Below are 24,303 nucleotides of genomic sequence, written 5' to 3'. Positions count from 1 at the left end.
GGCCATGAGCGTGGAGTTCTCATCTGTTTTGTTCATTGCTTTTCCCCAGAACAGAGTTTGGCACATAGTAGGTGCTCACAAAAGAGTTACTGAATGCTAAGCATGTTAAATCTAGAAAGAGGAGAAGGAATAGAGGAAGAGAAGAAAGTGGGGGGGGAGTAAAAGAAGAAAGAGAAGGAGGAAAAAAGAGAGAGAGAGAGGGAGGCGAGTAGGGGGTGGAGAGAGAGAGAGAGAGAGAGAGAGAGCACAAGACGGTGTGTCTGAGAACTGGAAGGGGTTGGCATCAGTCTTCTTCCCAGCAAAGTGCTGGGTTGTGTGCAGATCCAAGGCAAGCCTGGAGAGGCGTGGCAGCAGGTCCTGATCGGCCACGGACCTGCCGGGGTACTTTGGCAGCTTGTGGCCCGTGCTGTCATAGAGGTGAGACCGATCGACCCAGGAACAGAAGGGGAGGCCGTGAACTCTGCCAGGCAGATATCAGGGAGGCGTCTGGAAGAGGTGGCTCCTCCCCTTAAGCTCTGGGAAGGAGTTCAAACGTCCTTCTAGGTGCCGCGGGCATTCTAAAGCCCTGTTCTCATCTCCCCCATGCTAACAGGCGCCGGATCACCATCTCTTGATTTCGCTTTGCGTCTGTGTCCTTAGTGCCTCACTGCAGCTCTGTCCGCAGGACTTGCTCAGGAAATGGTTGCTGGGTTGGATTGGGGTTGAAGACAAGCGGATTGGCCTGGAATCGTGAGTATCTCAGGATCAGGAGCCTAGAAGCTTTGCTCTTAGGTCTCGGATCTTGCCAGTCAGAGCCATAGGTTGTTCTGGGTTTCTCCTGCCTCCAAAAAAGAGGTGGCATTACTGCATGGAAGAACAGTAGGCTTTTACCAGGTGAAAAAGAGAGTGATGTTGGTGCCTCCATTCCAGATGGAGGGACCAACAGAAACAGAGTCAGAACGGAAGACTCGTTCAGGGAATGTTTCCTGAGAACGAACAGCTGAATTGGTTTTTCAAAGACAAAGCAAAACATGTCCTTGCTACCAAGTAAGTGTTTGGATTGCATTTTTAGCAAAAGTTTTGGTGAAAGTTGAACTTGAGCCTGTTACATATGTACCAATAGACTGAGACCAAGACTGGGCTGGCTGTGTGTGTCTTTAGAGTAAACTGCCAACCTACAGAATGGCTGAAATCCAGTGAGGCTGCTACTCCCTCCGGAGTTAATTGGTTTACCAATCCAATTGCTGTTACTCCACAAATAAGTATCAACCAGCGAATATGTATTAGGCGTTGGGCTAGTGGCTGATAATGTGATGAAAAGCAAGACTGACAAGTTTCCTGCTCTCTAGGGGAAAGGGTAGGAGACGGATGTCATAAACAAGTAAAGAAATACATCAAAGAGAGTGAAAGATGATGTCAAAGTGCTGTGAGGGCTGTCGAGTTGTAGAAAGGTGAAATGGGCATGAGAAATTGCTAAATTACTTAGGTTTGGCTAGGTTAATGGGAGAAGTTAAAGTTAGCTGAATGTTGATAATTGGCAAAAACTTATAAAGGGAAAAAAATCCAATTTAGTAGTTTATTGAGTTGGGTCAGAATATTTCTATGATTTGTTGGTTTAATCTTGAGGAATATGATCACTGAATGTGAAATCATTTCAACTATATAGAATTTTCATCATTTGTACCTAAGTAGATAAATCATCTGTATATTTGCAGAAGGAAAAAAAATTTTTTGTTGAATAATATATTGCATACAACATCAAAAAAAAAGATGGTGGTAAGTGCTGTGCAGGGGGAAAACAGTGATATGGGATTAATGGGAGGAGGAGGAGCTACCTTGGGTAGATGGTCAGGGAGGGCTTCCTGGAAGAGGTGTCATTTAAGATGAGACCTAGAGGATTAGGAATGAAGAGCACCATGTCTTGCTAAGTATCAGTATTCTAGGCAGGGGGAATGGCAAGTGCCAAAGTCCTCAGTAGAAAAGCTTGGAATGTTCAGGAACAGGTTAACATGAGAGCACCCACTGTCACAGAAGGTCGGCCCTGGAGCTCATCCAGCCCGTGTCCGACTTAATGTTGCTCTTTGCAACATCCCTGGACATGACTTGGGCGTGAATCAGTGCTGGGGCAGGACCCCCAAGAAGGTGGGGAGCAGAGAATATTTGATAGATTTTTCCATGCCATAGAGCAACTGAAGGGGTCCTGAGTTTTCTGGGTTTTTTTTTTTCTTTTCAATCTTGGTAAAATGTAATATTTTTTCTACACTTTTACAAACCTATGAACCTAATCTTCGTAACTGGCATGACTGACTTCATGTGTTTCTGATGAGGCTCTCGTGTTCCCAACACCTAAAGAAAGCTCCTTTTCCTGTGGAATCATGTGAGGGCGTGACTCCCCCCCACCCCGTCCCCCCTGCCCCTACTACAGTTCTGTTACTAAAAAGTGGTAAATAAAAAGTGTCCCTGGAGACAGGAAACTCACCACTCCCAAGACAGCTCATTATTTCCCCAGGACACTGGAGTTGCTAGAAAAATCTTTCTTGTCTCTAGCTCAAACCTGACTCCTTGGGGTGCCCACACTTGGGGCCAGCTCTGCAGTGGAGCCACGTGGGACAACGATGCTGCTTTTTACCCCTGAATATCCTTCAGAAGTTTGGAGACAGAGGCTGGGTACCCCAAACCCCCTTCCAAACACCAGTCGGCCCCCATTCCATCTATCTGACAGGCATCCTGTGACCCAGACACCCCCAGGTTTCAAGAAGCCCTCCTGGAGATGGGGCTCAGGAACAGGCCCTCCCCTCCAGGTAAGGTCAGCTAGGACCACATTCTGGGCACCCACTCCTGCCGTCACTGCCGACACAGCTGTTGCTTTTGTGATCTGACTGGTACCAGGCTTAGGGACCATACATATGACTGCTGAGCTGTGTCACCCACCCCTGTCCTTGTGTGCTTCAGTTCTGGGGATCTTAGGATAAGACCTATTCAGTCTCTTCTTATTGAAGTCACATCATCTTGCTATTGATCGAGGTCATTCTGGGACACTCAGCAGAAGAGTAAAACTCCTTAGCCTGACACCCAAGACTCTTTGTTGACACACCCAGCTGCATCTCTTCAGCTAGCCTTTCCCACCATTCCTAAATTCCTACTGTACACGTAGGAACTTCCCTTTTCTGAGAAGTCAAGAGCGTGCATGTCCGTCTTTCCTAGGAAGAAGAGCAAACATGAATTGAGCCTTTACTCTGTGCCAGCGCAATTCTAAACGCCTGCCATGTGTCAACTCAGAACATAGGGATGAGGCAGGGAAAATGATTCACCCCATTATTCAGGTGGGTAAACTGAGGAGCAGAGCACTTGCCCGAGGTCACAGCTAATAAGTGGCACTTCCAGAACGCGGGCTCTTAGCTAACAAGCATCCTTGCCTGGTAAGTGTGTGTTCCCAGCTCTACATTCAGTGACATGATGTGAGTTGCATGAAATTGCTCAGGCTGAGAGTATTTACACGACAGAAATTGGCAAATGTTAAAAACCAGGGCTTTTTACCCCCCTGGAGGGTCATTTATTAAATATTTACTAGAATATCGCTGCCTAACACCCTCAGCTACCCCGTCTGTTTGCAGTTCCCTGAATGAGCCCTTATAATTCATGCCTATGAGTCCTGCATGTGCTGTTCCTTCTACCTGAATGCCCTTCCTCACATTCTTGTCCTGGTGAACTCCAATCCACTTTCTCTCGCTCTCTTTTTTTTTTCATTTTTAAAAATTGTGGTAATATACACATAACCTAAAATTTACCATCTTAACCATTTGAAGTATGTAGTTCAGTGGCATTAACTACATTTATAGTGTCGTGCAACCATTACCACCAGCCATCTTCATAACTCTTTTCATCTTATAAAACTAAAACTCTGCATCCATTAAACATTAACTCCCCATTCTCCCTCCCCCAGCCTCTGGCAACCACTATTCTACTTTCTGTTTCTATGATGTTGATTAAGTATCTCATGTAAATGGAATCATACAGTCTTTTTTTCTTTTTCATCAATTTATTTTATTTTTGGCTTCATTGGGTCTTTGTTGCTGCACACGGGCTTTCTCTAGTTGCAGTGGATGGGGGCTACTCTTCGTTGCGGTGCGCAGGCTCTCGGCGCGCAGGCTCAGTAGTTGTGGCTTGCGGGCTCTAGAGCGCAGGCTCAGTAGTTGTGGTAAAAGGGCTTAGTTGCTCCGCGGCATGTGGGATCTTCCCGGACCAGGGCTCGAACCTGTGTCCCCTGCATTGGCAGGCGGATTCTTAACCACCGTGCCACCAGGGAAGCCCAGTCTATGTCTTTCTGTGACTGGTTTATTTCAGAATTCCCTCCCCGTTTAAGGCTGAATACTATTCCATTGTATGTACACACCACATTTTACCTATGCATTCACCTGTCTGTGGACGCATGGGTTGCTTCTATGTTTTAGCTACGTGAAGAATGCTGCTATCATCATGGTTGTACAAATATCTCTTTGAGACTCTGCTTTCAATGCTTTTGGGAACACATCCAGAAGTGGAATTGCTGGGGTGTATAGTAATTCTACTTTTAACTTTTGAGGAACTGCCATATACTGTTTTCCACAACAACTGTACCGTTTTACATTCCTACCAACAATGCACAAGGGTTCCAATTTCTCAAACCTACTTTTAGAGATTCAGTCCAGGTGCCTCCTCTTGTAGAAAGCCCTCAGTGACCTCTTCATCCTGGGATGGGTTCCTTTAATGTGCTTATAGTACATTTACTGAGCAACTACTATGGACTAGGCTCTGAGCTGAGCACTTCAAACACGCGTTTGCAGAAGAGATGGTTTCTGCTCTCAAGGCACTCCCTGTCCCATTACTGATGAACACATGTGGGATCTTCCCGGACCGGGGCACGAACCCGTGTCCCCTTCATCGGCAGGCGGACTCTGAACCACTGCGCCACCAGGGAAGCCCTACTAATTCCATGTTTTAAAGTCACTTGGTAGGACAAGCAAAGCATTTCCAAGGTCTGGGCTGGGAGTTCATTGTTGCCCTGGGCTGAAAGTTTATTGTTGAGTGAGAGTTAGTGCCAGATACTGCTTGACCTGGGATATCTCGGGACATCTGCCTAGAAATAAGACCTAAATCCCTGTACACGGATAACTCACCTTGAGAGAGGGGTAGAGAGAGAGGAGCAGGTCCCTTGAAAACATCTGCATTTGGGGGTCAACAGAGATGGGGGGTGAGCCGCCGGAGGAGAGATGGCAGACTGTGGCCTCTTGAAGGCCAGAGGGAAAGAGTTTCAAGAAGGAGGAGGTGATCAGTGGGATGGAGTGTTCAAGAGAAGCCCAAGCTTGGGCAATGCCAGGCTTTGGGGGATCCCTGAGAGCCGGCTTAGGGATGCAACAAAAGGTACGCAGCAAGGGGTTCAGAAGAGAGTGGGTGATGGACAAGAGGAGGTGTCTCTGTCCTGAATTTTGGCTTTTAGAGGAAAAAGAGCTGGAGAGAGGTCAGCAGAGGCAAGTGATGTTTTCCTTTTTTTTTGTTTTGGCTTCCTTTTGTTTGGTTTAGGATGGTGAAGCTTGTTTATACCTGTAGGCAGAGGAAGGAATTGGTTGAGAAAAAGAAATGAAAATGCAGAACAGAGAGGACTTTTCCCCACAGCGGTTACTGCCCTTGGACGTACTGTATATTTATTGGATGCCTTTACTATCTGTTTTCCCAACCAGAAGAGAAGCTGTCCTATTCACAGTGGATCCCCAGCAGTAACCTGGCAGGGATTAGACACTCGATAAGTACTTTCCGTATTGAAATGAATTCACAGCGTTCCTGCGGGTGCCTGGTGCGTAGGTCCTGGGAAGAGAAGGGCTCATCGGAGCCCAAGGAGGGGCTTCTCTCTGATACTGCCGTGAGGGGAGGGGGAGAGAAAAGGGAGTCAAGAGCAAGGAGAGGAAGGAGCTCACACCCACATCTTCTCAGAAAATTGTGTGTGGAGTGGGGGTGTGTCAGGGAAAATGGGCCATGGATGGAGAATAACCCTGACTGTGGTTATTTCCTCCTCTGTGTCTCTCCCGGAAGCCTCCCAGGCGCCTGGCGTGCTTCAGGAAATAGCTACTTCTGAGCGCAGACAGGAAAGATATCCCCAGCGGTCTTGAGGGGTGAAGTAAGGCTTTCTGTGGGAGTTACCATGCATCCTGGAGCTGGCCCAGGTGGGGGGTAAGAGGTGGGCAGGGAGGCCCTTAAAACCAGCTGGGCCCAGCTCCTGCCTCTACTCCAGACAGAGGACAGAGAGAAGGTGTCACTGGTGAGGAATCTCATTCTGGGGGCTGCCTTGCCCGAGGGGGGTGGGGTCAGGGCGTATAGAGGGACGGGGCTGTGAGAGGAGACCCTTGGCCCCTCATGGCCTCCCCTAGATTTCGGGGAGGTCTCAGTAGCACCTTCTGTATAGTGGGGGTTTGGTGCTGTTGATCATCTCCATCCAGGAGACATGAACTGGGATGCAGGGGAGTGGTCCTGGGAGCAGGGGGGCTGCTGTATGTAGACTTGGAGGACCTGTCTCCCCAGTGACCCGGCCACTCCCCGGCCCCCATGTCTCCATGCTTCTGTCAGGCTGTCTGTCTCCACTCTCCCCACCTCACATTACCGCAGCCAGAGCTCCACTCCACAATTATCTCTTGGCCTCGCTCATTCTCCTCCGTGGTTGCCTGATAAAAATATCCAACCCCACATCCTTCTGCTGGAAGCCTCCTTTGGGATCCATCGATGGTCCCCCTTCCCGGCCTCCAGAGCAGCTATTTCAATGCCTGTGCCACGTCCTCTGTGAAACGTCTTTTGTGCACCTCCTGACTCCTCTGTGTGGGACCTGGCACTGCTCCCTCACGTCAACAGCCATGTCCCAAGATGATCTAATGTGCACCTGGGATTTTGGTTTTCTTCAGGTATGGTGAAGGCAACAGATCAGGAGACGATTGCGTTTAAAAGCTAGTTTGTTACAGTTTCCAGGAGAAGGGAACGTACCACACCTAGCAGGGCCACACAGAGAAGCACGAGGGTTGATCAGGAGACAGAAGAAATGAGGGAAAGCATGGCCCAGAGCCTGCATTGTGTCTTCTGTGGCTACGGCAAGACAGGCCAGGGTAAACAGTTTAGGACAGGCTAGCTTGAATAATTTCAGTGGACTTCAGGCAGTAGGGGTGGTCCCTGGTGGGCTGGTCCCGGCCCTGGGGCGATTTAGGCCAGGGGAAATATTGGCTGGGAGTGCGAAATTGAGACAGAGGAAGTGGTTGGGCATGGGAGTTTAGGATCGGTTGGTTTGCACTTGAAAGCCGTGTTCACAGGAGAGTGTTTTGCTTTATCTAGGGATTAGCTAGTCTTGGAGGGGCTGTCTCTTTCCAGCCCAGCAAGGTCCCCAAGATGTTAAAGTGTCATGAAATATAGAAAATGAACAAGATGATTAGTACACAGGGGCTGTTCAGAAGCAGCGGAGTAGGGTCAGTCAAAGGAGCAGATTCACGGTCCTGGGCTGAATCCTTGGGCAACTCACTTTCCCTTCCTGAGGCTCCATTTCTTCGCCGGTAAAGTCAACAACTGCTATTCTCTCTTTCAATAAACGCCTGTTAAAGGGCAGACACTGCCAGCAGGTTTCACAGTACCCATGTGTTAGGGTCATTTGCAGGTTTAAGGAGACAGTGGACGGTGTCTGGCATGTCTTAGGTACCCAGTACATGGTAGCTGGTGTCCTCCTCCTGTCACAGCTCCAGGAAGCAGTGAGGAAGATTGGCTTGGAAGGGTAAGGTCTAGGGTCATTTTCCTTGTCTGTTTAGAGCCCTCAGAGCGGAGGCTGTGGGCGGACAGAACCCTCAGGAATGTTCTTGGAACTCAGAGGAGCTGCTGGACAAAGGATGGCATGGAGAGGCCAGCCCAGCTGCTGGGAGCCCTGAGGAGCTGGAGGTTGTGTGTTTGGAGCCAGGCCACAGGAGGTACCAGGGCCCGGGGCAGAGCTCTGGCAGAGTGACCACGGAACTCAGGGATCAGAGACAGCAGGGCATCGGAGTGGAATCCTGGCAGACTATAGGTCAGCTGAGCAGCTCTGGGTGAACAAGGACTTTGGGATCCAGAGAGGAAAGGGAAGCAGGCAGCCACTGGTAAGGAACTCCTAAGAGGCCAAGTTAGAATCCATCACTGGCCCGAGACATAAGGAATTTCCCTTGCCTTCTGGGTGTGATTGTTTTGGACTTGCGGCTAGTGATTCATGCGTTTGTCAAAGGTAGATGCTGGGGAGGGAAGCTGGGGCCTCCAGGCCCATGGGATAGAGCATGTGAAGGACCCTAGCCCGCTCCGCTCAGAGGGGAACACATCCCTCTAGGGAGGGAGGATGTATGGGGCAGTGAGCGACGCGCCAGGCTTGGGTTTGAACGTCACCTCCACTTTTTATCAGCTGCGTAACTTCTGGCAGGTTGTTTGAGCTCTCTGAGCCTCCATTTCTGCACTGGCAAAATGAGAACTGTTGGGGAGGAAGACATTTTCTACCCTTCTAAGTTCTCTTGGCTGGTCTAAGAATTAAATCGACATGAGATACACTAACAGGAGAAAATCAAACAAAAGTTTAGTAACCCGTACACATGGGAGAGATCCAGGAAAACTAAGGAACTCACCAAAATGGCCCAAGCCCTTATCTTAAATACGATCTCCTGCTAAAGACCAGAGAGGATGTTGGGGGTAGGGGTTTGGGACTTCAAAGGGGAGGAAGGCAATTCACATAGAGTTGGAAAAGCGGATGTTTGTTATGCAAATGTTTGCTGGGCCTGCAGAGACTATGGAACACAGGGTCGACTCTGGTTTCTAGGCCCTGTCAAATTTCTCCAGCCACAGCTATTCCCGTATTCCTTACAGATACCTCTATAATAGTTCTGTGCCGGGAACAGAACCTTTCTCTAAATTCTTAAGGCAGCTAAGGGAGAGGTAAAAAGAAAGACTCCCCTAATCTTCTGTTTCTTAAAATTAATCAGCCTAAATTAATCCTTATGCCAAAGAGACACACTTTGGGGTTCAAATTTTGCTCCCCTACAGAACAATGATACCTACCCTTCAGAGCTGTTGTGAGTACCCAGGGTTGACTTATTTTTGTAGGTAGACATGGTGCCTCGGGCCCATGAAAATGTTTTAATTTTAAATTCTTTTAAAATCAGGAGAAAAAATAATATAATATAATGAACGTATAAGAATGAATCCAGCCTGGATTGTTTTTATACCAACACAGCTGTAAAATATAATTGAAAAAGAATTTTCAGGAAGGAGCGATTGTGTTGGGGGTATTTGCCATGGGAAAATTCTCTCCCATCTCTAATGGGGACAACGACCCAGGGTGACCCTCTCCTCCCAGGGACCCCTTGGGTCAACTCCTTGAGGTTTTTACCTCATTTTTCCAGCTGCTGTTGCCTGTTTACTGCCCAACTTGAGAGGGTGGGGCCTGGTGGGCCATGGAGTGGCCCTCCCCAGCCAGGAGTGGGTCTGAATGGGCCATGAGGGCCTCTCCCGATCGACATGTCATGGGCTGTGTTTTCTTTTCCAGAACCCTGGAGATGAAGGGCCTCCTCACACTGGCTTGGTTCCTGGCTTGTAGTAAGTGCTTGCCCTGAGATCTCTGAACTTTTGACCTTTCACCCCACAGGAACAGTAGGGTAGTGGAAAGGAGACCAGTCTTGGAAGTCCTGGCGACCTGATTTTGAATCCTGGCCCTACCCTGACCATGTCGATTTCAGCAAGAGCCTTGGGCTCTCCGAGCCTCTGTCTCCTTATCTGTGACACAGAATAATAGTCGACCGGTTGGGCTGCTGCAGGATTCTAGGGGGGGATATGGAAAGATTGTGCCATGTGGAAGACATGGGGCTTGTAGACATGGGAGGCAGATTTTTTTACTTTGATGCCAAATAAAATACGGTAAAACTATCACAACACAAGATCCTTATATAAATATTCCATTCCACAATTCCTGGGCATTCTCTGCTCAGGCCTGTCCAGGTTTTCTACATGTCCCACCTGCTGCCACCTCCCAGCTGGAGGGAACTGCCCAGCGTGGGGGGAGCCTGGCTTTAGGCCTCCCCTGCAGCCCCGTCACCATGTACACAACCTCTGACAGGCTGTCCTACTGATGCCTTGGCAGATCCCTGGAGACTGCAGGGAGAGTGGGAGAGTGCCTCTGGCTCCCTGCAAAACCCTGGGCAAGTCACCTTCCCCTCTGAGCTACAGTTGCCCAACTGTAAGATGAGGGAGCTGCCTCCAGTGATCTCTACGGGTCCCACACTGCTCTAAGATTCTGTGCCTCCCGTTCCAGATGGTGTCAACCGCGGGGAGGGACGGGTGTATCATCAGGAGAGACAGGAAGTGCCTGTCTGCCTGCTTCATACTGATACGATATTCATTATCCTGAACATTTCTTGGTCACTTACTATGTGTCTGTCACTGTGCTAGAAATTTACATACTTTATCTTTTTTCAACCCTCATGACATCTCCAAAAGGTAGGCGTTCATTTTAGGTCCCCCCCACTCCCGCATTTTGCAGATGAGGAAACTGAGGCTCTGAGAGATGAAGTGACCTATTCAACATTATACTGTGAATTAGTGGCAGAGCTGGGATCATCCACGTCCAAACTTCTAATCCCTTCTCTGTTTGCCCTCATGCTTCTCATCCCTCTCCCATGAATGGGGAGGATAAAAAAGGGACACATTGGTCCCTCCGAGCCTCAAGGTGAAAGAAAGGGAGGGAGCACGTGGGAAAGTGGGCCTGGAGCGGGTCTGCCTGGGCTGTCTTTCAGGTGTGCCTGCTGTCCCAGGGAGCTTGCTGCAGCTGAAGGTGATGATTGAGAAGGTGACTAGGAAGCCCGCCCTGATGAGCTATGGCTTCTACGGCTGTTACTGCGGCTGGGGGGGTCAAGGAACCCCCAAGGATTGTACTGATTGGTGAGTTAATTGTCATAACTGCCCTTTATGCTCCAGGCTCTGTATCCACATTATCTCATCTAATTCGATATCAATTCTGAAAGATGAGTATTAAAGCACCATTTTATAGATAAGAAAACTGAGTCTTAGAGAGGTTAACTGACTTGCCCAAGATACATCTAGTAACTCCCTGAATCTCAGTGCCTAATATATCAGTTGATCTATCACTACATAACAAACCACCCCAAAATGTAGTAGCCTAAAGCGATGACAACCCCTTATTTTGCTAAGATTCTGCCACTTGGGCAGGGCCTGGCGGGATGGCTTGTCTCTTCTCCACCTGGCTTCGGCTTGGGCCGCTCCGCTGAGGCTGGGCGATCTGCTTTCTAGAATGATTACTCCTATGGCTGGCAAGTTGTTGCTGTTTGCTGGCTGGGAGCTCAGCTGAGGCTGTGGGCCAGGGGCCTCAGTTCCTCTCACTTAAGCCTCTCTAAGGTTGTCTGGACTTCCTCACAGCACGGTGCCTCTTGGGTTTCAAGCGTGAGTGTTCCAGAACGGCATGACAAAAGAGTATGGTGTTTTTGTGATCCAGCATCAGAAATTCTACTGTGTCACTTCCACTGTTCTCTTCATCAAGGCAGTCACAAAGGCTCTAAGAGAGAGGGGGCCTAGTTTCCACCTCTTGATTGGGAAGTGGCAATGTTCTAGAAGAACATGTGAGATGGGAGAGATTGCTCTTTGAAAAATACAATCTGCTGGGTTAACAATTCTTATACAGCTAGACACGTATAAGGGGATGAGGGGCTTAAACAAATGGAGGGCAGATGGTTGGAGCCAAGCTTGTCGCTGCTGGAGTGGGAGTTTACAGACCAGACAAGCAGGGACAGGAAGCTAGAATGATCTATGTGATAATGGATTAGAGTTGGAGACTTCAGTATAAACTCCTAGTTAGCTGTATATAGATGCAGATGGTTACATATAAAAATATGTAGAGATATGTGTAATTACGTGGGTTAATATAGACACATATTTTTTTTACTCTGTCGTCTGAGAGGCCCTAAAAGAAACAATACCCCAGAAGCAAGAAGCAGCACCTAGTGCCCAGACCTGGTTTCTGACACCATTCTCCAATAAGAGGAACCAAGGCTCCTTGGAGAGATGGCTGATCCTAGGACAAGGGCAGGAAATATACACGATGAACCTGGAGCTTTTTGTAGTGCCCCAAATTAAGGAAGGGCTCGAACAAAACAAACCCAAACCAAACCCCTCGTTGATAGGAATATGTCAAAGAGCACAGGAGCCAACTGGGAGAGCCCCCTAATGGCCAAAACTGGAACAACATGGGCAGCAAAATAAACCCATAACCCATCTCATCATGACAAAAACATCAAAGAAATCCCAGTGGGAGAGCATCCTACAAAAGACTTGACCACCATTCCTCAGAATTGTCAAGGTCATCAAAAGCAAGGAAAGTGTGACAGACTGCCACAGGCAAGAGGAGCCTAAAGAGACGGGACAAGTACATGTAACATGGTGTCCATCACTGGATCTTGGAATAGAAAAGAACATTTAGGTAAAAACTAAGAAAATCTAAAGAAATTATGGACTTTTACAATTCATGAATCAATAGTGATATATTATTATTTAATTAGTTAACATTTATTTAATAATGTATCAGTATTGGTTTGTTAGCCGTAACAAACATATTATACTCATAAAAAGTGTTGATAATAGGGGAAACTGGGTGTGGGGTAAAAGGGGGCATTTGGTACAATCTTCTCAATTTTTCTGTAAATCTAAATTTTAAAAAAATGCAGTTGCCCACAGCTATCACAATTGAAGTTTAGTTTTTGCTCATTTGACCATGTGAATCACATATCAATTCCAGGACCCAGGTTTCTCCTGTCTCATGACTTTCCCCATGGCCTCAGAGTCCTTGGCTGGGTCATCTCCATCCAGCTGAGATGGAGAAAGAGAGAGTGGAGGACAGAGTGGGAATTTTTTTTTTAACATCTTTATTGGAGCATAATTGCTCTACAATGGTGTGTTAGTTTCTGCTTTGTAACAAAGTGAATCAGCTATACATATATCCCCATATCTCCTCCCTCTTGCGTCTCCCTCCCACCCTCCCTATCCCACGCCTCTACGTGGTCACAGAGCCCTGAGCTGATCTCCCTGTGCTACGTGGCTACTTCCCACTAGCTATCTATTTTACATTTGATAGTATATATAAGTCCATGCCACTCTCTCACTTTGTCCCAGCTTAACCTTCCCCCTCCCTGTGTCCTCAAGTCCATTCTCTACCTCTGCGTCTTTATTTCTGTCCTACCCCTAGATTCTTCAGAACCATTTTTTATATTTTTATTTTTTTAGATTCCATATATATGTGTTAGCATATGGTATTTGTTTTTCTCTTTCTGACTTACTTCACTCTGTATGACAGACTCTAGGTCCATCCACCTCACCACAAACAACTCAGTTTCGTTTCTTTTTATGGCTGAGTAATATTCCATTGTATATATGTGCCACATCTTCTTTAGCCATTCATCTGTTGATGGACACTTAGGTTGCTTCCATGTCCTGGCTATTGTAAATAGAGCTGCAATGAACATTGTGGTACATGACTCTTTTTGAATTATGGTTTTCTCGGGGTATATGCCCAGCAGTGGGATTGCTGGGTCATATGGTAGTTCTATTTTTAGTTTTTTAAGGAACCTCCATACTGTTCTCCATAGTGGCTGTATCAATTTACATTCCCACCAGCAGTGCAAGAGTGTTCCCTTTTCTCCACACCCTCTCCAGCATTTACTGTTTGTAGATTTTTTGATGATGGCCATTCTGACTGGTGTGAGGTGATACCTCATTGTAGTTTTGATTTGCATTTCTCTAATGATTAATGATGTTGAGCATTCTTTCATGTGTTTGTTGGCAATCTGTATACCTTCTTTGGAGAAATGTCTTTTTAGGTCTTCTGCCCGTTTTTGGATTGGGTTGTTTGTTTTTTTGATATTGAGCTGCATGAGCTGCTTGTAAATTTTAGAGATCAATCCTTTGTCAATTGCTTCATTTGCAAATATTTTCTCCCATTCTGAGGGTTGTCTTTTCGTCTTGTTTATGCCTTCCTTTGCTATACAAAAGCTTTTGTTTCATTAGGTCCCATTTGTTTATTTTTGTTTTTATTTCCATTTCTCTAGGAGGTGGGTCAAGAAGGATCTTGCTGTGATTTATGTAATAGAGTGTTCTGCTTAGGTTTTCCTCAAAGAGTTTTATAGTGTCTGGCCTTACATTTAGGTCTTTAATCCATTTTGAGTTTATTTTTGTGTATGGTGTTAGGTAGTGTTCTAATTTCACTGTTTTACATGTAGCTGTTCAGTTTTCCCAGCACCAGTTATTGAAGAGGCTGTCTTTTCTCCATTGTATATTCTTGCCTCCTTTACCAAAAATAAGGTGACCATATGTGCGTGGGTTTATCTCTGGGCTTTCTATCCTGTTCCATTGATCTATATTTCTGTTTTTGTGCCAGTACCATACTGTCTTGATCACTGTAGCTTTGTAGTATAGATTGAAGTCTGGGAGCCTGATTCCTCCAGCCCGTTTTTCTTTCTCAAGATTGCTTTGGCTATTCGGGGTATTTTGTGTTTCCATACCAATTGTGAAATTTTTTGTTCTAGTTCTGTGAAAAATGCCATTGGTAGTTTGATAGGGATTGCACTGAATCTGTAGATTGCTTTGGGTAGAATAGTCATTTTCACAATGCTGATTCTTCCAATCCAAGAACATGGTGTATCTCTCCATTGGTTTGTATCATCTTTAATTTCTTTCATCAGTGTCTTATAGTTTTCTGCATACAGCTCTTTTGTCTCCTTAGGTAGGTTTATTCCTAGGTATTTTATTCTTTTTGTTGTGATGGTAAATGGGAGTGTTTCCTTAATTTCTCTTTCAGATTTTTCATCATTAGTGTGTAGGAATGCCAGAGATTTCTGTGCATTAATTTTGTATCCTGCTACTTTACCAGATTCATTAATTAGTTCTAGCAGTTTTCTGGTAGCATCTTTAGGATTCCCTATGTATAGTATTATGTCATCTGCAAACAGTGACAGCTTTACTTCTTCTTTTCTGATTTGGATTCCTTTTATTTCTTTTTCTTCTCTCATTGACGTGGCTAAAGCTTCCAAAACTATGTTGAATAATAGTGGTGGGAGTGGACAACCTTCTCTTCTTCCTGATCTTAGAGGAAATGGTTTCAGTTTTTCACCATTGAGGATGATGTTGGCTGTGGGTTTGTCATATCTGGCCTTTATTATGTTGAGGTAAGCTCCCTCTCTGCCTACTTTCTGGAGGGATTTTATCGTAAATGGGTGTTGAATTTGTCAAAAGCTTTTTCTGCATCTATTGAGATGATCATATGGTTTTTCTCCTTCACTTTGTTAATATGGTGTATCACATTGATTGAATTGCGTATATTGAAGAATACTTGCATTCCTGGGATAATCCCCACTTGATCATGGTGTATGATCCTTTTAATGGATTCTGTTTACTTGTATTGAGGATTGTTGCATTTATGTTCATCAGTGATATTGCCTGTAGTTTTCTTTCTTTGTGACATCTTTGTCTGGTTTTGGTACCAGGGTGATGGTGGCCTCGGAGAATGAGTTTGGGAGTGTTCCTCCCTCTGCTATCTTTTGGAAGAGTTTGAGAAGGATAAGTGTTAGCTCTTCTCTAAATGTTTGACAGAATTCACCTGTGAAGCCATCTGGTCCTGGGCTTTTGTTTGTTGGCAGATTTTTATTCACAGTCTCAATTTCAGTGCTTGTGATTTGTCTGTTTATATAATATATATTATATTTCTATTTCTGCCTGGTTCAGACTTGGAAGGTTGTGCTTTTCTAAGAATTTGTCCATTTCTTCCAGTTTGTCCATTTTATTGGCATAGAGTTTCTTATAGTAATCTCTCATTATCCTTTGTATTTCTGCAGAGTCGGTTGTTACTTCTCCTTTTTCATTTCCAATTCTATTGATTTGAGTCTTCTCCCTTTTTTTCTTGATGAGTCTGGCTAATGGTTTATCAATTTTGTTTATCTTCTCAAAGAACCAGCTTTTAGCTTTATTGATCTTTGCTATTGTTTCCTTCATTTCTTTTTCATTTATTTCTGATCTGATCTTTATGATTTCTTTCCTTCTGCTAACTTAGGGGGGTTTTTGTTCTTCTTTCTCTAATTGCTTTAGGTGTAGGGTTAAGTTGTTTATTTGAGATGTTTCTTGTTTCTTGAAGTAGGCTTGTATTGCTATAAACTTCCCACTTAGAACTGCTTTTGCTGCATCCCATAAGTTTTGGGTCATCGTGTTTTCATTGTCACGTGTTTCTAGGTTTTTAAATTTTCTCTTTGATTTCTTCAGTGATCTCTTGGTTATTTAGTAGTGTATTGTTTAGCCTCCACGTGTTTGTATTTTTTACAGATTTTTTTCCTCTAACTGATATCTAGTCTCATAGCATTATGGTCAGAAAAGGTACTTGATACAATTTCAATTTTCTTAAATCTACCAAGGCTTGATTCGTGACCCAAGATATGATCTATCCTGGAGAATGTTCCATGAGCACTTGAGATGAAAGTGTATTCTGTTGGTTTTGGATGGAATGTCCTATAAATATCAATTAAGTCCATCTTGTTTAATGTACATTTAAAGCTTGTGTTTCCTTATTTATTTTCATTTTGGATGATCTGTCCATTGGTGAAAGTGGGGTGTTAAAGTCCCCTACTATGATTGTGTTACTGTCGATTCCCCCTTTTATGGCTGTTAGCGTTTGCTTTATGTATTGATGTGTTCCTATGTTGGGTACATAAATATTTACAATTGTTATATCTTCTTCTTGGATTGATCCCTTGATCATTATGTAGTGTCATTCTTTGTCTCTTGTAATAGTCTTCATTTTAAAATCTATTTTGTCTGATATGAGAAATTGCTACTCCAGCTTTCTTTTTTTTTTTTTTTTTTTTTGGCGGTACACGGGCCTCTCACTGTTGTGGCCTCTCCAGTTGCAGAGCACAGGCTCCAGACGCACAGGCTCAGCGGCCATGGCTCACGGGCCCAGCCGCTCCTCAGCATGCGGGATCTTCCCGGACCGGGATACAAACCCACGTCCCCTGCATTGGCAGGCAGACTCTCAACCACTGCGCCACCAGGGAAGCCTTCCAGCTTTCTTTTGATTTCTATTTGCATGAAATATCTTTTTCCATCCCCTCACTTTCAGTCTGTATGTGTTCCCAGGTCTCTTGTAGACAGCATATATTTGGGTCTTGTTTTTGTATTCATTCAGCCAGTCTATGTCTTTTGGTTGGAGCATTTAATTGATTTACATTTAAGGTAGTTATCAATATGTATGTTCTTATTACCATTTTCTTAATTGTTTTGTGTTTGTTATTGTAGGTCTTTCCCTTCTCTTGTGTTTCCCACTTAGAGAAGTTCCTTTAGCATTTGTTGTAAAGCTGGTTTGGTGGTGCTGAATTCTCGTAGCTTTGTAAAGCTTTTGATTTCTCCATTGAATCTGAATGAGATCCTTGCTGGGTAGAGTAATCTTGGTTGTAGGTTTTCCCTTTCATCACTTTAAATATCCTGCCACTCCCTTCTGGCTTGCAGAGTTTCTGCTGAAAGATCAGCTGTTAACCTTATGGGGATTCCCTTGTATGTTATTTGTTGTTTTTCCCTTGCTGCTTTTAATATTTTTTCTTTGTATTTAGTTTTTGATAGTTTGATTAATATGTGTCTTGGCATGTTTCTCCTTGGATTTATCCTATATGAGACTCTCTGCACTTCCTGGACTCGATTGACTATTTCCTTTCCCATATTAGGGAAGTTTTCGACTATAATCTGTTCAAATATTTTCTCAGTCCCTTTCTTTTTCTCTTCTTCTTCTGGGACCCCTATACTTCAAATGTTGGTGAATTTAATGTTGTCCCAGAGGTCTCTGAGACTGCCCTCAATTCTTTTCATTCTTTTTTCTTTATTCTGCTCTGTGGTAGTTATTTCCACAGTTTTATCTTCCAGGTCACTTATCTGTTCTTCTGCCTCAGTTATTCTGCTATTGATTCCTTCCAGAGAATTTTTAATTTCATTTATTGTGCTGTTCATCATTGTGTGTTTGCTCTTTAGTTCTTCTAGGTCCTTGTTAAACGTTTCTTGTATTTTCTCTATTCTATTTCCAAAATTTCTGTTATCTTTACTATCATTACTCTGAATTCCTTTTCAGGTAGACTGCCTATTTCCTCTTCATTTGTTAGGTCTGGTACGTTTTTACCTTGCTCCTTCATCTGCTGTGTGTTTGTCTGTCTTCTCATTTTGCTTAACTTACTGGTTTGGGGTCTCCTTTTCACAGGCTGCAGGTTCGTAGTTCCCATTGTTTTTGGTGTCTGTCTCCAGTGGCTAAGGTTGGTTCAGTGGGTTGTGCAGGCTTCCTGGTGGAGGAGACTAGTGCCTGTGTTCTGGTGGATGAGGCTGGATCTTGTCTTTCTGGTGGGCAGGACCACGTCTGGTGGTGTGTTTTGGGGTGTCTGTGACCTTATTATGATTTTAGGTGGCCTCTCTGCTAATGTATGGGGTTGTGTTCCTGTCTTGCTAGGTGTTTGGCATAAGATGTCCAGTACTGTAGTTTGCTGGTTATTGACTGGAGCTGGGTCTTAGCTTTGAGATGGAGATCTCTGGGAGAGCTCTCGCTGTTTGATATTATGTGGAGCTGGAAGGTCTCTGGTGGACCAATGTCCTGAACTTGGCTCTCCCACCTCAGAGGCACAGGCCTGACACCCAGCCAGAGCACCAAGACCCTGTCAGCCACACGACTCAGAAGAAAAGGGAGAAAAAAAATAAAATTAAAAAGTTATTAAAATAAAAAAAATTATTAAAAATAAAAAAATAATTAAAAAAAGAAAGAAAGAAGAGAGCAACGAAACCAAAAAGGAAATCCACAAATATAACAAGCGCTAAAAACTATACTAAAAAAAACCCAAAAAACAAAAACAGACAGAGAGAACCATAGGACAAATGGTCAAAACAAAGCTATACAGACAAAATCACACAAAGAAGCATATACATACACACTCACAAAAAGAGAAAAAGGAAAAAAAGATATATATATATATATATATATATATATATATAAAAATATATATATATAAAAAAGGAAGAGAGCAACCAAATCAATAAAGAAATCTACCAATGGTAATAAACTCTAAATGCTAAACTAAGATAAACATAAAACCAGAAACAAATTAGATGCAGGAAGCAAACCCCAAGTCTACAGTTGCTCCCAAAGTCCACCGCCTCAATTTTGGGATGATTCGTTGTCTCTTCAGGTGTTCCACAGATGCAGCGTACATCAGGTTGATTGTGGAGATTTAATCCGCTGCTCCTGAGGCTGCTGGGAGAGATTTCCCTTTCTCTTCTTTGTTTGCACAGATCCTGGGGTTCAGCTTTGGATTTGGCCCCACCTCTGTGTGTAGGTCTCCTGAGGGTGCCTTTTCCCTTTTGAGAAGTGTGAGGTCTTCTGTCAGCGTTCAGTAGGTGTTCTGTAGGAGTTGTTCCACATGTAGATGTATTTCTGATGTATCTGTGGGGAGGAAGGTGATCTCCATGTCTTACTCCTCCGCCATCTTGAAGGTCTCCTAGAGTGGGAGATTTTTATGGGTAGGTCTAGAAGTGCTGTACATTTTCCAGGGTGCCAGCCTCGTCATGTGACCACACGTACCTGCAAGGGGGGCTGGGAAATGTAGTCTCACCGTGTGCCCAGGAGGAAAGAGCTGGTCCGTGAACTGGTACATGTGTGGGACAGACTTAATGGAAGAGCAGGAAGGACTCAGCCATATTATGAGATTCTGTCTTGGTCAGATCTCACCAACCATGATGGCCTCTGCTCAGGGGACAGGCCCATTCTGCTTAGGATCTAAATCTCTTGCATTGACAGGTGCTGTTGGATGCATGACCGCTGCTACGCGCGGCTGGAGAAAAAAGGCTGCAATGCCTTGACACAGGTGTACAGATACAGAATTGCATGCGGCCTGGTCACCTGTGGTAAGGCTGGGGCTTCCATTCAGGCCACTGGAAGAGCCTGGGTCCCTGCTGCCTCTGAGGTCAGGTGCCCCAAGAGGTCAGCCAGTCTATATCTTGGTGGGGCAGAGATGGGGGCAACAGGGGCAGAATTATTGCAGCTGTATCTGACCTCTAGGGGGCGGGCGGAAACATCTTAGACTCAGCATGTATTAGGAGTCAAGTGCTTTCCATATGTCCTTTTGCTCGCCGTGGGGTGGCTTTAGTGTCCCCACTTTACAGATGAGGAAACAGACTCAAAGGCTTGCCAGTGCACACAGCTAGAGTCGGGATTCAAGCTCAGGTCCTTCTGAGTTCAAAGCTAAATCTGGGGATGGTGTCTCCTCTCTGAGAACTGAAGTTCCTCCAGAGACAGGGCTGTCTCCATCACCAGACAGAGAGCTCCCAGTCTGATGGGGAGGGAATGCGTGTCCTCCATCAGACTGGGGACTCCCTGAGGGCAGGAGTTGTGTCTCCCTCAGCTGAAACCTCGCCCTGGGCAGCAGCTGTGCCTCTTCCATCAGGTTTTGCACCCCCAGTGTAGATGCTGTGCCTCCCACGTTAGACTGAGGGCAGGAAGGAGACTGGGGAGTCTGCTCAGGCTAGCAGCAAGTCCGGACTGAAGCAAGTCCAGAGTCAGTGTCACAGAGCATCTCTTCTTCCTCATCCTGCATTTGGTGTCCTGTTTGCAGGACGTGGGTCCCTCTGCCAGATGCAGCTCTGCGCCTGTGACCGGCATTTCGTCTACTGCCTGAAAAGAAACATGAGGAGCTACAACCCTCTTTATCAATACTTTCCCAACTTCCTCTGCATCTAGTCGCCTCAGTGAGCTCCTCCTGGACCAAGATTCTTACACCCTCTCCTACAGCACAGAGCTTACCCACTCTGCTGGAATCCCCAGAGAGGCTCCCAGGTCTGGGACCTCATTCTTTCTTGATGTTCCACGGGGCTCGGAGGGGGCCCACAGCCACACTTCATCCTCCAGAGTTCCAGGAGCGTGACTCTGGTCATTAGACTTGGCAAGGTCAGGGTCCCCGGCCTCCACTTGTGAGATCAGCCGCTCTGGTGCCGAAAGCTCGCCCTTCACTCCAGGCCAGCTGTGTTTCTCCTCATCCCTGAAGACAGCCCTGCTTCTCCAGGAGGGAGGCTTTCCTGGGATGCATTGACTTTTCAGTTCTGCACTTGGGTTATCACTACCATCCTGTAGAGAATTTTCACAGAAGTGGAAGCAAAAGTGACTCCATAATTCTGCCACATAGATATTAAATAAAATTCCTTCTCAAGACTAATAATAACCACACAGGTATTTCCCCTGCTGTGGAGGATTGCCTGCACCTCTTTCTCTGCTGTTGGGGCACCAGACCCAGCATTAACCATGTTCCTTCAGAGGAAGAAGGTACAGATTAGTAACTAGAAGGTTTCCTGGGATGAGTACCGAGCCTTCTTTGGGGCTCATCTCCTTAAACCTTGGGTCCACTCGAGCCAAGCACTGGACCTCATTCTTCCTCCAGGGAGCGGGGAGAAGATGATTGGCAATCGTGCCGTCTTGGGCTTCCAGACCAGCGAGCGCCGCATTTGAATGCCAACTTGGCTTCTCCAGCTGTGTGGTCTCAGGCTCATTACTGAACCCCTCTGATTTCTGGTCTCTTTCAAAAAGAAACTGTAGGGCTTCCCTGGTGGCACAGTGGTTGAGAGTCCACCTGCCGATGCAGGGGACGCGGGTTCGTGATCCGGTCCGGGAAGATCCCACATGCCGCGGAGCGGCTGGGCCCGTAAGCCGTGGCCGCTGAGCCTGCGCGTCCGGAACCTGTGCTCCACAACAGTGAGAGGCCCGCGTACCGCAAAAAAAAAAAAAAAAAAAAAAAAGAAACTGTAATGTTTTTTGCGATGTAAATTGGGAATCCCAAAGCTACCTTGATGATGACCTGGCGATGCTGAGGTTCTGGGATTTCACAGAGCAAGACATTAAAAAATAGAGTTCGGGCTTCCCTGGTGGCGCAGTGGTTGAGAATCTGCCTGCCAATGCAGGGGATATGGGTTCAAACCCCAGTCTGGGAAGGTCCCACATGCCGCGGAGCAACTGGGCCCATGAGCCACAACTACTGAGCCTGCGCGTCTGGAGCCTGTGCTCCGCAACAAGAGAGGCCATGACAGTGAGAGGCCCGCGCACCGCGATGAAGAGTGGCCCCCGCTTGCCGCAAATAGACAAAGCCCTCGCACAGAAACGAAGACCCAACACAGCCAAAAATAAATAAATATTTTATATATAAAAAAAAAAGTTCAACTATGGGGTTTATTTTTACCAAGGAAGGACACTAAAGAGCCCACCTCATCTATCTATTCATAAAAGAAAGGGTGTTCTAATACCCAGACTGCAGGAAGAAAGGACATATCCCAAAACAAAGGAGAGTCCTTTCCAAGAAAGGACATTTGGCTTCCTTCCATTGACAAATCCCAAAATAACCACATGATAAATGGGATCTATATTTAAAAACCTCCAATGTTGAACATTTTCAAAATAAAATTTAATTTTATGCAATTACCCTGAATGTACTAGTGTTTTCGAAAAGTTTGCCATGGACTCGCGTCTAAATTTGACAGAGTAACAAAGAAAGCAATTCAAATGTCCAATTCGCTCATGAAATTTTTTTGATCAGAGCCATTTTCCAAATCCATTTTTAAATAGGTATGTAAAGGAAATTGGGAGCTTCACTCTCAATGCCATTTCTCTTCAACTGCGATATTCTGGACGATGGAGAAGAGACCTCAGCCCAGGCTTCTCCCTTCTCCCGTCAGGGTCAGGTGGCAGGCAGGGTGGTGTCTTGCTGGTAAGCTCTGCAGGAGGGGGCTGCATTCAGGCCCCTCTTACTGGGACATCCAAGTAAGCTCAAAGCACTGGTATTCAGACAGGCATTTGTGGATGAGGGATGTTGCAATATTATGAAAGCAACACCACAGGCTGACATGGGTTTGAGCTGGAAGGGCTCATGGAGAGCCTTCATTTATCTACCAAGAAACTGAGGCCCAGAGAGGTTAGGAGACTTTCCCAAAGTCACACAGCACATCAATAGCAGAAGTAGGTTTACACCTCAGATCCTCGTTCCAGACTCTAGGTTCTGACCACTATCCCACTGTCTTCGACTCTGGCCCCAAAAGAGAGAAAATGGAACCTGGAGTGGTTCAGGGACGCACCCACATTGGCAGTTCTTAGGAGAATCCCCTGGATTCAGCCTGAGAGCCAGCTCTATCTCTTCTCTGCTCTGACTCCCTCTGGGGATTCCAGAGTCTGTCCTTTGGTGGTTAGACTCGCTGGTGCACTGGTTTCATCCTCAGTAGAGGGGACCCCACTGAGGTCCTCCATGGTGCTCCCCTGCCCCACTCTCACTGCAGTCAGCAGCCACGGGGAAGTGATGGAGTCACGCGATCCCTGTAACCTGGGAAGAGCTGGTCTCCTTGACTGCTCTCTTGACTATTCCTTGGCTGTAAAGAGAACCATCGGGAAGGTCTCCCTTTCAAAATCACATCCCCCACCCTTTCAAGGGAGATACTGTAATGTACAGACCAGACCATAAATGCCTCCCTGGATAGATCTTTATACAGAAGTTGGCAGATGACACAGATACACAGACACTTAAGGACAGGTTGCCTTGTAAGTACAGGCCCTCACTGGCATTTGAAAGTGGGCTTCAGATACAACTGGGACCCCCTCAAACATGAAAAATCATCTGTAGAGCACACGTACATGGGGGTGTGTTAATTATAGCTGTTACCAAACTGAAAATGCACAAGAGACCCAGCAGACCAATGGTTGTTGAGTGTGTGCAGGTAGAAATGTCACATGGAAGATTTCACAGGGCCCTACTGGTAAAGCACAGGGTAAACCCTTAGGATTTTGGAGCAAAGCCCCTCCATTAGCTGCAGATAACTGTTCTCCTTTTGAGAAACAACATCTGGCTAATGGTTCTTCAGGGAGACTGAATTCTTGACCTTGGGTTAATAAGTTATCGTGAGACTGGCTGTTATCTGACCCACCAGGTTACGAAACTGGGTGTGCATGACAGCAATTACATCATCACATCACAATATCTGGACCTAAACAGGAGCTGAAGGCCCAGGTGAGCTGCATAAGTAAGGAGCACAGAGGTCCACGGCCCCTAGACCTGCTGTATTGTCTCCTTTTTCTTAATCTGTACCAGTGACTTCATGGGCGAGTTCCCCACGACCAGATGCCCAAGGAAGAAAAAGTTCTGGGCCTGTCTTACAGATGGTTGTCCATGATGTGTTGGCACTCCATGCATGTGGACAGCTGCAACGTTACAGACC

The 24,303-nt window shown here is 45.8% G+C and overlaps 1 protein-coding gene across 1 annotated transcript; it reads left to right on the top strand.

Moving 5' to 3' along the window:
- Window positions 1–214: 214 nt before the first annotated feature.
- Window positions 215–22,523, top strand: PLA2G5 (phospholipase A2 group V). The gene is made up of 6 exons (XM_019918935.3): window positions 215–729; window positions 2,527–2,780; window positions 3,184–9,588; window positions 10,782–10,926; window positions 19,859–19,965; window positions 20,673–22,523. The coding sequence occupies exons 3-6, from the start codon at window positions 9,447–9,449 to the stop codon at window positions 20,795–20,797; spliced, it is 519 nt and encodes a 172-aa protein (XP_019774494.1). The 5' UTR covers window positions 215–729; window positions 2,527–2,780; window positions 3,184–9,446; the 3' UTR covers window positions 20,798–22,523.
- Window positions 22,524–24,303: the final 1,780 nt, after the last annotated feature.

Source organism: Tursiops truncatus, chromosome 1 (assembly GCF_011762595.2).
Source record: "Tursiops truncatus isolate mTurTru1 chromosome 1, mTurTru1.mat.Y, whole genome shotgun sequence".
NCBI classification, from domain to species: domain Eukaryota; kingdom Metazoa; phylum Chordata; class Mammalia; order Artiodactyla; family Delphinidae; genus Tursiops; species Tursiops truncatus.
The sequence above is the reverse complement of the archived record's forward strand: the minus strand, read 5'-3'. Positions and strand labels throughout refer to the sequence as shown.

Coding starts and splice junctions, on each gene's coding strand:
- PLA2G5 (XM_019918935.3), top strand. CDS start 9,447: ATGGAGTGGCCCTCCCCAGCCAGGAGTGGGTCTGAATGGGCCATGAGG. Junction 9,589..10,781: donor GGCTTGGTTCCTGGCTTGTA/GTAAGTGCTTGC, acceptor GCTGTCTTTCAG/GTGTGCCTGCTGTCCCAGGG. Junction 19,966..20,672: donor ATGCGGCCTGGTCACCTGTG/GTAAGGCTGGGG, acceptor TCCTGTTTGCAG/GACGTGGGTCCCTCTGCCAG.